This window comes from Boleophthalmus pectinirostris, unplaced genomic scaffold, assembly GCF_026225935.1.
Source record: "Boleophthalmus pectinirostris isolate CB_2022bp ecotype Guang Dong unplaced genomic scaffold, ASM2622593v1 HiC_scaffold_17, whole genome shotgun sequence".
NCBI classification, from domain to species: Eukaryota; Metazoa; Chordata; class Actinopteri; order Gobiiformes; family Gobiidae; genus Boleophthalmus; species Boleophthalmus pectinirostris.
The window spans coordinates 909904-922247 of NW_026571115.1; the positions used below are offsets into that span (position 1 = coordinate 909904).

The window sequence follows — 12344 nt, forward strand, 5'->3', positions numbered from 1 at the left end:
GCAATATACTGAATATATAACGGTAAAGTTAAAAGGACTCGCTGTAACTTTTCAGGTTCAGGTTCAAGAGTCCGCTACTTTCTTGGCTCAGTGGAGATGGTGTTGCTTTGTTTAGATTAATATACCTGGATTCTGGGAGTAGAATTGCCTCTCCACATATCTGACGTGTACCATGGACTTAAAGCCACACTGCGGGACATTCCAGGCAAAGCAGTAACATCTCCGTGGAGACAAGCAGGTGGTGGAAGATAGGGAAGATGGTGCTCCTATGTAACTATGGCTTTCAAATACTGCAAAAAGCATGTAATCTAACAGTGAGCAGGGCTGCTTCTCCACAGATTTGACTGGTAAAGCAATAACAGACAATTAGTTGGCAGAAAAATGTCAAGAAAGTAAAAAAAAAAGTCCAAAAATATTACGAATCTACAGAATGTGTTTTATAAGAGAAGCTTGTCGATGTTGACAGTCAACACCACAGGTGTCAAACATAAGGCCCGGGGGCCAGATCCGGCCCCCCAATACCTTTAATGTGGTCCTTGGGTGATTTTCTACTAAAATATTTTAATTATATTTTCTATTAAAATATTGTAAATTTTCTGTGGTGTTTATCACAGCAGCGTCTCCAGCGTCTCTGTACGTGGCCCCTCCCACCAGAGCAGCACAAATGAAGACTTGTCTCTTTCCAAACGCTCTTAAAGGACGATCGTTTTGACTGTTGACCGTGACACCCTCATCAGAAAAATGTCCAAAATGAGAAAAGTGGAGCCGAGTGCAGGATTTTACAACAAAAATTGACTTATTCCTATTTGCAAACAAGTTCATGTTAAAACATTGTGTTGAAATTGAATTTTTCTTAAAGTTTCAGGTTGTTCATAATATTATAATATTATAATAGATTGTAATAGATTTGTGTTTCTCTGCACAAATATTTGAACTTATTGTTATTTTTGGGGTTTATATGCCATGAGTTTTCTGATCCGGCCCTTTGGGATCAAAGTCGGTTGGATACGGCCCCCGGACCAAAATGAGTTTGACACCCCTGGTCAACACGATCAAGAGGAAACCAATGTAATGAGAAGTCTACGCACAAGAAATTAATGTAATGAGTAAGGGTGGCAAAAAAGAAATTCAAATTCCCTGCCCATTTGTGTAGAATCCCTCAGTTGTCCAGGTAGAATCCATGGCAAAGGAGAAATTCAATTTGTCAACTGGACAAATGTTTATTTGGGTTGAAAATGTTTCGCAGCCCATCCAAGCTGCTTCTTCAGGGAGTTAAAGAGGCTATTTTTGTTAGGAAAGACAACCCTTTCTTGAACAGAAATGAGGCCTCAGACATGATCCGTCTCCCATCTACAACTCCATCCTCAAACCTAGAACAAAGAGAACAGGGTATCCAGGTCAGGGCCAGAGGTGTGAAAATAGTCATAATAGACATGAATGATTCTGCTAATATGTCCCCTCACTCAGATACAGATGAAGAAGAAGAAATAGATACAGAAAAAAACTGTAAACAAGTAGTGTGTTATTTTCTGAGTAGTTTCAGTGTAGTTAGCTCCTCCCTGCAGACAGATATAAGGAAGTGTCCACCACCATCTGACCAGAACTGAAGAAGCAGCTTGAATGAGCTGTGAAACGTTTTTGACCTAAATAAACATTTTTCCAGTTGACTAATTGAATTTCTCCTTTGCCATGGAGCCAGGCTGGTGCCACCTAGTGCCTCCACTCAATTTCATTTCTCTCTAGTAACTAGGTCAGGAATCAAAATGCACTAGACTGTTCGCAAAAACCCCAGAAGTGCAAGTTCGGGCACCAGCCAATGAGAGAAGAGCAATATATTCTGTGTTGTCAACAATTCCCGAGATCGAGAATTTAAAGCCGGAACAAAGAGAATGTTTGGTGAATTTCATCAAGGGGAAAGACGTTATTGTCCTTCTTCCTACAGGATTTGGGAAAAGCTTGATATACCAGTTACCCCCGTTAGCGGCGCATTACATATGTGACTACCAAATAGCAGCAATTGGATAAATGACAATAAGTACCCGTCTACCGTCTTACGAACGAATCCTGACACTGCGAGGTCAGATGATTTCTACGAAGTGAAACCGGCTGATAAATCAGGCTTGATTCTACCTGGATGACTGAGGGATTCTACACAAATGGGTAGGAATGCACCCAGCTTTTTCAGTTCCGATACCGATTCCAATATTATGACATGAAGTATCTACTAATATCAACCGACCACCTGCTTATTTCTATGGATATGCATTTGCTCTGAATGTTCCACAGTGTGACATTAAACCTTACTTTTATTCAATTCCAAGTTGTATTATAGCTCATAAATACCTAGAAAAACAGACATTCTGACTGTGAGCGGGGTTGCTTCTCCACAGATCTGACTTGTAAGTTGGTCCATTTTGGACTCCGTGACGATAAACATTCCATTCTTCTTTTGTCTGGAATGTTTCACAGCGTGGCATTAAACCTTTCTATTGTCATCGAGACCAAACTAGATCAAGATAAGGTCCAAACGAGATCAGATCTGTGGAGAGGCGACTTCGTTCACAGTCAGAATACCCGTTTTTCTAGGTATTTTTGAGCTATAAAACCATCTATAATTGAATAAATGTAAGGTATGGAACATTCCAATGACATATCCATAGAAACAAGCAGGTGATGGAACCCTAACCAAAAAGTTACATGGAGTACTGTTCTTCAGACAATCTGAAGAAGGGCATTGAAATTAAATTTGGGAGCTTCAAAGAATTCTTTCTTGGTTTGCACAATTTTTGTCTTTGAACCCAGCATGCCATCGCAATTTTTGTTGGATGTGCATGTGTCTATCTACCAGTAAACATTCCGGACAAAGCCAAAAGCATCTGGCCGACCCTCCACCAGAAAAATGACACAATACCCCTTTAATAATACTGTAATTGTCCCTGGAGTAGTCTTATCGTCTTTTCATTTTTAAAAGAAACTGAGATAAGATTTGGTAGATTGGATTTCTGATGAAACCATTTGCGCCGTGAGCCGGACACTTGTCTTTTGTGTGTCCTGATACAAACGAACCTCTCCGGCTTTGATACTGTACAAGCTGAGGCTGTTTTACCCACAAGTCTTTGCTCTCATGCTGAATGGAAGGTCATCTGTACAGAACAAAGCGGCGCTCATCTCCATTCGGTTTCATCAGATCAAACACACTTCCGCCTCTGCCTCTTCCTTTCTCTTTCTTTCTCTCCTCTCATCCCTCCATCTCTCTATAACTCACCTGTTAATGGGATTAGCACAGATTAATGGCTTTTCACACTCAGCGGCCATCTTATCTTCACCTCAGTCAGGAGGGGATGAAAAAACTCCAGGGGTTCATTATTACAAATAGAGACTGTTTACTCACAATGTTCTCACTAGTGTTGTTAGGACTAAAAGGAATAGACTCGATACTTAATACCGATTCTTATTCAACAATGATAATACAAAACACTCTAATCCAACATTTAAGGTTTTTATGGAGTAAGAAAGCTTTCAAAAATATCCGTGCACATAGAATAGTCCTGGTTACACACAATGGGTTATATATGAGTTATAATGAACTAAGTAAATCCATCCACGCCACGACACGGTGACGTTATACTTACCGGTAAATACTGTATACATACCAAGGTGTTACCTGTAAACACGAACATTAATTGATGCTGGAAGTTTATACTGTAATGTGTAACATTTCGTTGGCTGCGATGTCTGTAACCAGGACAGTTTTATAGTGTTTGGTGTAAACTGGGACATTTCAGCGTCCCGAGGAACTTTTGGTCACATTTCATGCGAGAAATGCAGCTGAGATGAAGGTTAAGACTGACTGACTGCCAGTGTTGGGAAGGTGACTTTTAAAATGTATTCCCCTACAGATTACAAATTACACACCCCAAAATGTAGTTTGTAACTGAATCCATTATATTACTTAAAGTGAGTAATGTAATCTGAATACTTTGGATTACTTGATTTGCTGTAGAGAAGCAAAGACGAGGAAATCTTCACATAAGATGTTTTGTCTGCTAAAAGAAAATAAAAAATCCAGTCTTTACTTAACCAGATTAAAAATATTATTGATAGAAGAGGAGGAGACAAGGTCTGCGCAGCATGATTTAGTCCTGTTAAATCCTGTTTTAGACCTGGTTTAGACCTGGTTTGGACCTGGTTTTAATCCTGATTTTAGTCCTGGTTTAGACCTGTTTTTTTGTCCTGGTTTAGACCTGGTTTTAGTCCTGGTTTAATCCTAGTTTAGTCCTGGTTTTAGTCCTGGTTTAATCCTAGTTTAGTCCTGGTTTAGTCCTGGTTTTAGACCTGGTTTAATGTCCGGCAATGAGCAGAATTACAGAAAAAAAAAAAAAAAGGGATATAGCCCAAAATGTGAAAACAGGAAAATACCGCTGTGTAATCCATTTATTTCAACCAAATAACTGTAATCCAATTACCATCATTGAAACAGTAACTGTAACTGAATACAGTTACTCATAATTTGTACTCTGATTACGTAACTCTGTTACGTAACTGTCTGATACTGTTACTCCCCAACACTGCTGACTGCTCGCTGTGGCTGTAGCCGTGAATGTTTTAATCTAAACATGCAGAAAACGCTGATATTTGCTAATAAAACCTGGGATTACGTTATGTCTGATGTTCACCAACTGACTCCACTATGTTATCTACTAAGACAGGGGTGCAATTTCCCGTTCAGAGGAGGTGTTTTTACACAATATTACACAGCAGAGTTCGGTTCCCAAATTCAATGTGGCAAGACAAGACATTTTTACAATAAATTTGAATAAACCCACTTGTTGGTCACAGTTGTAGCTCTTTGTTGTGTCATTACTCCGTTTTTACCCTCTGCTACAAATTAAAACATGCACATGTCTTGATCTTGATCGATGTTTCTTCTGCTCGATAAATAATGTCTGTGAAGTGATGACGTATTTTTGACAGTAAAGTCCCGTCTGTGAATTTGTATTCGTACTGATGAAAGCGTACTCATAAATTTTCATTTCATGATTGTAATTCTTGACGTCGTAACTTTTCAGTTCATATTCTGATGGATAAAATACACACAATCTATTTTACGTACGACTGGACTCATTTGAGAGTTTACAAATATTTATTTTATGCACAACTACAGCCAAATATGCACGGATTTCCCAAGTACGCATGGATTGCTATTCTATGCGCACAAATATTTTGAAAACTTTCTTACTCCATAGGTTTTACGCTGTTTTCTAGGGGTGTAACGATATCCAAGTCTCAAGATACGATAACGTCACGGTATGCACCTCACGGTATGATATTTATTGTGATATTGTGGGAAAGCTCACGATATGAATGGGGCCTTTTGATTACAGCAACAAAACTGTCAGTACGCTACTTTTTCCTCTTAAATGCCTTAACAAAACTTAACCCAGAGAACTAAGACTTAAAAGTGCTGTTATTTATATATATTTATTAGGGAGAATGCACATAAAAACATTGAGCTAAATAAAGAGGTCATATGCTTGTGCTAGGTTACTGCAAAATTGCTCATTTCCACCTTCAGTCCCTGGACAGGTTGATGTCATAAATGGCGAACATGCCAATAAAATACAATACAATGTTTAGTGATGCAATCATTCATCCAGTCAAGCAAAAAGTAAAACTAGTCCCATTAAGTCTCAGTCACCACATCCACATCCATATTCATATTGCTGCATTCATACAGGACAGATGAATGTGTACAGGTTTGTTTGGTTAAAAGTCATTGTTTGGCCAGACGTGCAAACATTTCATAATTAGTACATGATATAATTCCATGTGGGAGGCTGTTCCAGAGACTTATGGCTCTACATGAGAATGATGATTGACCAAATGACGTTCTGCATCTTGGAACACTACGCTCTCCTCTGGCTGTGGACCGTGTGGCTCTGCAGGTCAAATGGAGCAAAGGATCATGGTCTATGTAGTTCCCTCTCTCTTGTTTTAGCTATTGCTGCACCATAACACTTAATTTAAGCAAAGAAACTTGTGATTCGATATATGTGATGGTCCACGATATTATTGTGAGAACTTTGATGATACGATATCATGATATTTTGGGTATTGTTACATCCCTACTGTTTTTTGATCTAGTGTATGTTATAATGTGGTTCCTCGTCACAAACAGACCTGCATTGTACAGCCCCCGGACCACATACAACCCTGTGGTTGACTCTGACCGGCCTGTGTATGATCATTCATCTGAACAGAATTTAGACTTTACTGAAAAATGTAAAGCTTGGCACACCTGAATATATTAAAAGTCCTTTATAACATGGAGGGATGCCAAAGTGTTTCGTCCAGCAACCATTCGTCAGGGCATAAGGGTGGAACAAGACCCACAGGTGTCATCAAATACAATTACCGTAGTTTCCGGACTATTAAGCACCTGAATATAAGCCACATCAACTAAATTTAAACTAAATTTAAAAACTGTACATATATAGGCCGTACCTGAATATAAGCCGCAGGTGTCCACGTCTTCAAGAATGTCGTCTGCTTTTATCGCCTCTGAAAGTTTTTGTCATCTTTTTGCATTGAGTCGAACTGACTCAATGCAAAAAGATGACAAAAACTTTCAGGCTGCCATCGCCAAAATCTCACCATCGACACACTGATGCCGAGCTCACGAGCAGCAGCTCTGTTTCCTTCTTCCACAGCCACATCAATTGCCTTTAACTTAAAAGCTGCATCATCTGCATTTCTTCATGTGTTTTGAAAGTGTGAGAAAAAAGTAGACGCTTATAGTCTGGAAATTACAGTAAAGTGCAATCATGTGACATCACAAAAATATAGGAAAAAGAAACAAAAAATGTTGGCCAATCATGAGGAATGTACAGGTGATGGACAGATCCACAGAACAGCAACAAGATACAAGTGAGATGTTGGAGATAGGTCAGTGTGTCCATCACATATACATGAATAAATATACAATTATACAATCACTGTACCACACATCAAAACATCACATACATTAAGGAATTACCAAAAGAGTTTAACAGTTTCAGAGGAACATTTAATAATCCAAATTGTCATTTAGTCCCGGATGTTGTGTGGCCTTTAAAATTACAATCAAAAAGGTTTATTTCTGAGACAAAATAAACATATTTTATCATTTTACCTCATGCATGGACTAAAGCTGCATTCCTTTTATTTTAGAGGTGATTTAATGACATTTTTGTTTGGCAAACCTCACTTTTTCATTGCTTAGTCATAATATAAACTTTTACCAGTCTGACCAACTTTTTTTATTATTATTATTTTTTTTTAATAAAGAAATGCAATTAATATTATGCACAATTGAGTTAAGCATTTTGGCCCAGCCCTTCACAATATTTTCTGTTTCTTATGTGGCTCCATGGAAAAAAAAAAAAATATTGCCCACCCCTGCCTTAACTGCAATCATTTGGATGATTTCAGCCCTGAAATTGCCAATCTCTACTGAACTAAAGGTAAAATTTAGCTGTTAACATGAAAACTACCACTTCATGACAGAACAGAGCTTATACTTGCTTTGATACAGCTCAAGATCATCTAAAACCATCAGAAAAGGCTCATTTGTGTGACTTTTTTAGTATTGTTAAGTACCTGCTCAAATGGGTACTGTATCTAGTTTCGATAGTAGTTTTATTAGCGATTATATGTGCGATTTTTGATGCTTTCGACAATCCTGAGAGGCAGGAGTCTAACCCACAACCTGAGAGAGACGACTGACAGTAGCACAGGGAGAATCACACATCAGAATTGTCTCCTGGTTTGAATGGTTTGTGTTGGGGGCTGGGGCTGAATATTGAGCAGAACCACGTGTCCAGTGAGAGACTCCTGTTTAAAATTCACCTCCATTTCGTCCTATATACTGTATTCTCTCGCTCCTTCTCTCATTCTGTTCCCAGATACTGGAAATTGCACTTTTTGTGATATCTTTTAATTGCTTTTTGATTTAATTGGAAAAAGGCAAGCCAGAAGACTACTTTTGATTGGATGTGTTTAATAAAAATGTAAGATTTAAATTTGAACCGTCCTATATTACACAAAATTGACTTTTGTGAGCTTTAATCCATATTAGAATGTTTTTACCTCCTTAAAAGCATACGTAGAGTTGTGTTTTGTTTCATTCATGTTTGAGAAACCCTTTAATAATAGTCTGTCTACAGTTGGGTCTGGTCAAGTGGTAACGGAGGGAAACAAGCAGATTTTTGACATTCAAATGTCTCTTATTCAGAAACTAGAGGGACTATTGAAATAAGTAAAGGATCAGAATGTAGGAAAGAGTTACACTCCAACAGGGTCAAGTTAAACCTGTGATATTCTTTCAAGTTGTTGACAAAAAATGTAAAAACTCATGTCGGTAACGGAGGGAATGAAATATGCAGCACTTTTTGGGCAATAAATCCAAACAGTGATAACTCTTGGTTCTCACTTCCATATCCTTAACAAACTGGTTTGAATATTTGCTTCATATAGTTTTCTACCATATGGTACAAGATTAGGTTGAAAAACCTCTTACTTTTTGAGTAATGAGATTTTTTTATTAAGAAAGGTCATGGTAACGGAGGGAAAAGTAACGGAGGGAAAATTGTACAAACAAGTAGAAGGTGCAGGATTTTACATCATTTGTCGCTTTTTTCTTCCCAATACTTCAATATTACTTCAAAATGAAAGGAAACTATTTCTATAAAATATGTCAATCCTTCCAAGCAAATTTTTATCATTTTAAATAATTTTTTTTTGAAAAATCATGTACCTTCATCAACAGTTCAAAGATGGAATAACACAAGATATGATGAAATACATCCATTTATTGACATGATTTGCAGGTCTTTGAAATTTGGGAAATTATTTTTGTTCCATGTTTCATACATGGTCTGTTTAAAACATATGGAACTTTAGAACCAAAAATGGTACAGAAAAAAGGTCAACAGTTTCATAAACTAGAGTACATATGTATCTGTTCAATACATTTTTTTATATCAGATGCATTAACTTGAATTTTTGGCCTTGATGTTTACTTCTGCTTGACCGGGACCATCTCCAAAGCTCAAAATACTCAGTTCCACCTTGTGATGTCATGAAATGGTCATTTTTAGGTTAACAGATCCTTTTACCTTTTGTTCAGTAGAGAATTTCAGAGCTGAAATCACCCAAATGAGTGAAGGTGTTTCAGGTTTAAAAATACAGTGGAGCACTTCCTGTATTACCACATGACATCACAAGGTGGAACAGTGTGTTTTCTGTTTGAGAGAAGAACTCAGCCTAAATATGCAGAGTTTGTGTGTGTCATGGGTTCGTCCGAAATAAATGTAAAGAAATGATGGCTCAGTCGAAAAAAACTTAGCTTAAAGGTTGTATGGGGGATTTGTTTTTTAAGTTTCAAATTGTCTTTGGAAGTTTAAAATACTATTACAGAGATGCAGCAGCCTTGTAATTATGATGACCAAAAAGAAAAAAAGAATGAAAATCTATCAACTGTGAATGTGTTGAGGCCAGAAAAACATTAGCCAATAGACCAGGAGGCTACCTCATTTTCTATTGGCTGTTAGGTTGTCAATCATACTCCCTACATTTCTAGTGTAACTGACTAGTTCGTAGCAGTTTGTAGAGGTTTTTTCAACCTGTAGCTTCCTCGCGATTCGCACAAAGTTTGTTGCGATGGTGGACGAGAATCCACGACCAGTTCAGCGCAAAAGAAAGTCCGTTTTTAAGGTTGCTGAAAGAAGAAGAGAAAGGGAAAAGGAGCGAAGCCAAACTGAGGTGATTCTTAGTGATTCCTTCCAGCGATTGCACGACTGAAGCAGATGAAGGGTCTAAAAACTGTTGCATCTTTCGCTAAAATATTTCTAGACAGGTCACTTCAACAGTAATTCTGAAAGTGCAGTGGCTGTAAACAAGTGTGATTTCTAGAGTAAGGAGGCAGGAGGAGATGTTTCTGCTGATGGAGCTGTGGAGGAGGAAGGTGGTGTCACGCATGCACAACAATTGAAAAATTACTGTTGCTGTATTTCTTTTCCCTTAAAAAAATCCTCTATAAAACCTTTAAGTGCGTCTTTATTCACACCACAGCTCAATGTGCAGAGTGGAATATTTACAGTGAAAAATGAGGTGGTAGAGTTAAAAAAAAAAAGAAGTATTTACAACAATATTTACAGTAATCACACTTACAGTAGCCAGCACCCACATAGTCAGGCCAAGACACTTCACCCACATTGCCTAGTATGAAAGTGGTGTGAGTGTGAGTGATGGTGGTGGTTGGAGGGGCCGATGGTGCAGATTGGCAGCCTCGCTTCCGTCAGTCTGCCCCAGGGCAGCTGTGGCTACAGTAGTAGCTTACCACCACTGAGTGTGGAGTGACTGAATAATGAACTGTAAAGCGCTTTGCGTATCTTGAAAGGCGCTATATAAATGCTATCAATCAATCGATCAATCAGTCAATCACTATTCGCTATTTAAAGCACAACCAGGAAGTGCCTCGGTTTGGCCCCTGAACCAGAGAATGGTGCGGAGACAGCTGCAGGTAAGAGTGCGCGGGCGTGGACGTCGAGTGTGCACCCTCAAACGCACTAGTCAGGGAAACAGTCCACATATCAGGGAAAACAGGTCCTGCGTAGAGACAATCTATCAGAAAAAAAAAGAAAAAAGAAAAAAACAGGGGGAGGAAGCACGGTCGGGTGATAACAGGGCAACACGGGCGCTTCGTCACTGTTAAACATGAGTGAAATGAAACAAAAGGGGCATGTTTTTGATGGGGAAACATTATAACATAGATCAGAAAATAGAGAAAATAAAGTTGGTGTATGATATGGGTCTTTTAAATCTCATAAACTTGACCCAGATGTGAGGCAAACTTGTTCAAATCAAATATTGCTTTTTCTGATAACAATTATGATGCTCATTTATTCTCAGTTACAAAACTATTATAAATTATAATCTGTTGCTTCGTTTCTCAAGATGATTATTCAATCAGTGGATCAGACACTTCCAGTCATAAATCAGTGCTAGTGCAGCCTGTGCAGCTGAGGGAGGAAATTTTCGAGGTTCTGAGTTTTCACATGAGGCCTGGTTTGTCCGTAAACTAAGAATGAGACAAACTTGTATGTTTCTCTATCTGCAGGTTTGGGTGAGTGTAAGAGTGCAGGCTCCAGATACACAGACAGTTAAACAGAGATTATCTTGAGAACACTTGTTTAAATGTCACATTTCAAGTGTTTTTATAACCGTCTTACTCGCTGCACTCTCTGGGTTGTGACACAGTTCTTATTTGAATTGCTGTTCAGGGAGACACTGTGGCGGTGTTTACACACACACCAACAGTCTGATCATTATCTGATTTGTGGAGTAATCAGATTATTGAAATGTCATGGTAACAGTTACATTTGAGGTGAGTAATCTGATTTCTGCCCGACTGTTCACACCTGTGCAGGTTTTAATAAGGAAAATTATGCAAAAAGGGCAAAACAGATTTCAAAGATGGAATAGAAAATACAGTTTAAAAGAGACATTATAAAATCCATTGCAGTTTCTCTTCCTGATACATACTACACTGTACTCTACAAATAGTATTGATTAACTGATGCATAACACAGGTTTTTTTGATGATCACATTTCTCTTATTCTAGTCATCTTTTCACTGTCCATGTAAAAGTACCCACTGAGTAACCTGATTTATATCACCAAATTGAGCATTGTTTTAAACTGATTGTGTATTTTCTCTCTGCAGACACATGCTGAACGTGACGTGGGAACATAATGACTTCTCCTTTAACTCCAACGGTTACCTGGTGAACCCCGCCATGATCGTGATCACTCTGGACCGAGAGAGACAGTGGGACAAGGTAAAGACAGAAGTATAAGTGTAACACTGCACTGAGCACATTCTACAGGTCTGTTCTATGAGCCAAGGGTAAAACACACTCTGATGTCAGTCTGTCTTTTGGCTGCTGAATGAGGGATGCAAATAGAATTACAAAATGATTCATCCTCATCCAGAATACCCCAGTGGATCCACACCTCGTCTCAGATGACTCACAGCACTCTTTAGGCCAATAGGATTTAATACAGATGAGGACAGCTAAGGCAGGTTTATATTGTTATGGGAACATAGTGAGTTATAGACTCTAGTCACTAATACAAGTGAACAGGCTCAACGCTTGTGAATTTACTTCTTAGGAAGTACAATGGGTAAGTGGCATGTAGTAATAAGGGGAGAAAAAGTTCTGGGAGTGTGTCATAACCACATTAAAGAATCTAAAAAAATATCACAATGGTAAAGTAAAAAACATTTGTGAACATTTGGTGGG

At 38.4% G+C, this 12344-nt stretch overlaps 1 protein-coding gene across 1 annotated transcript in view; it reads left to right on the top strand.

Moving 5' to 3' along the window:
- grin2ca (glutamate receptor, ionotropic, N-methyl D-aspartate 2Ca) overlaps positions 1-12344 on the top strand; it is a 172683-nt gene that overhangs the window by 63646 nt on the left and 96693 nt on the right. The window contains exon 4 of the mRNA XM_020925833.2: positions 11765-11879. Within this exon, the coding sequence (XP_020781492.2) occupies positions 11765-11879 (115 nt within the window). The remainder of the gene's footprint in view (positions 1-11764; positions 11880-12344) is intronic.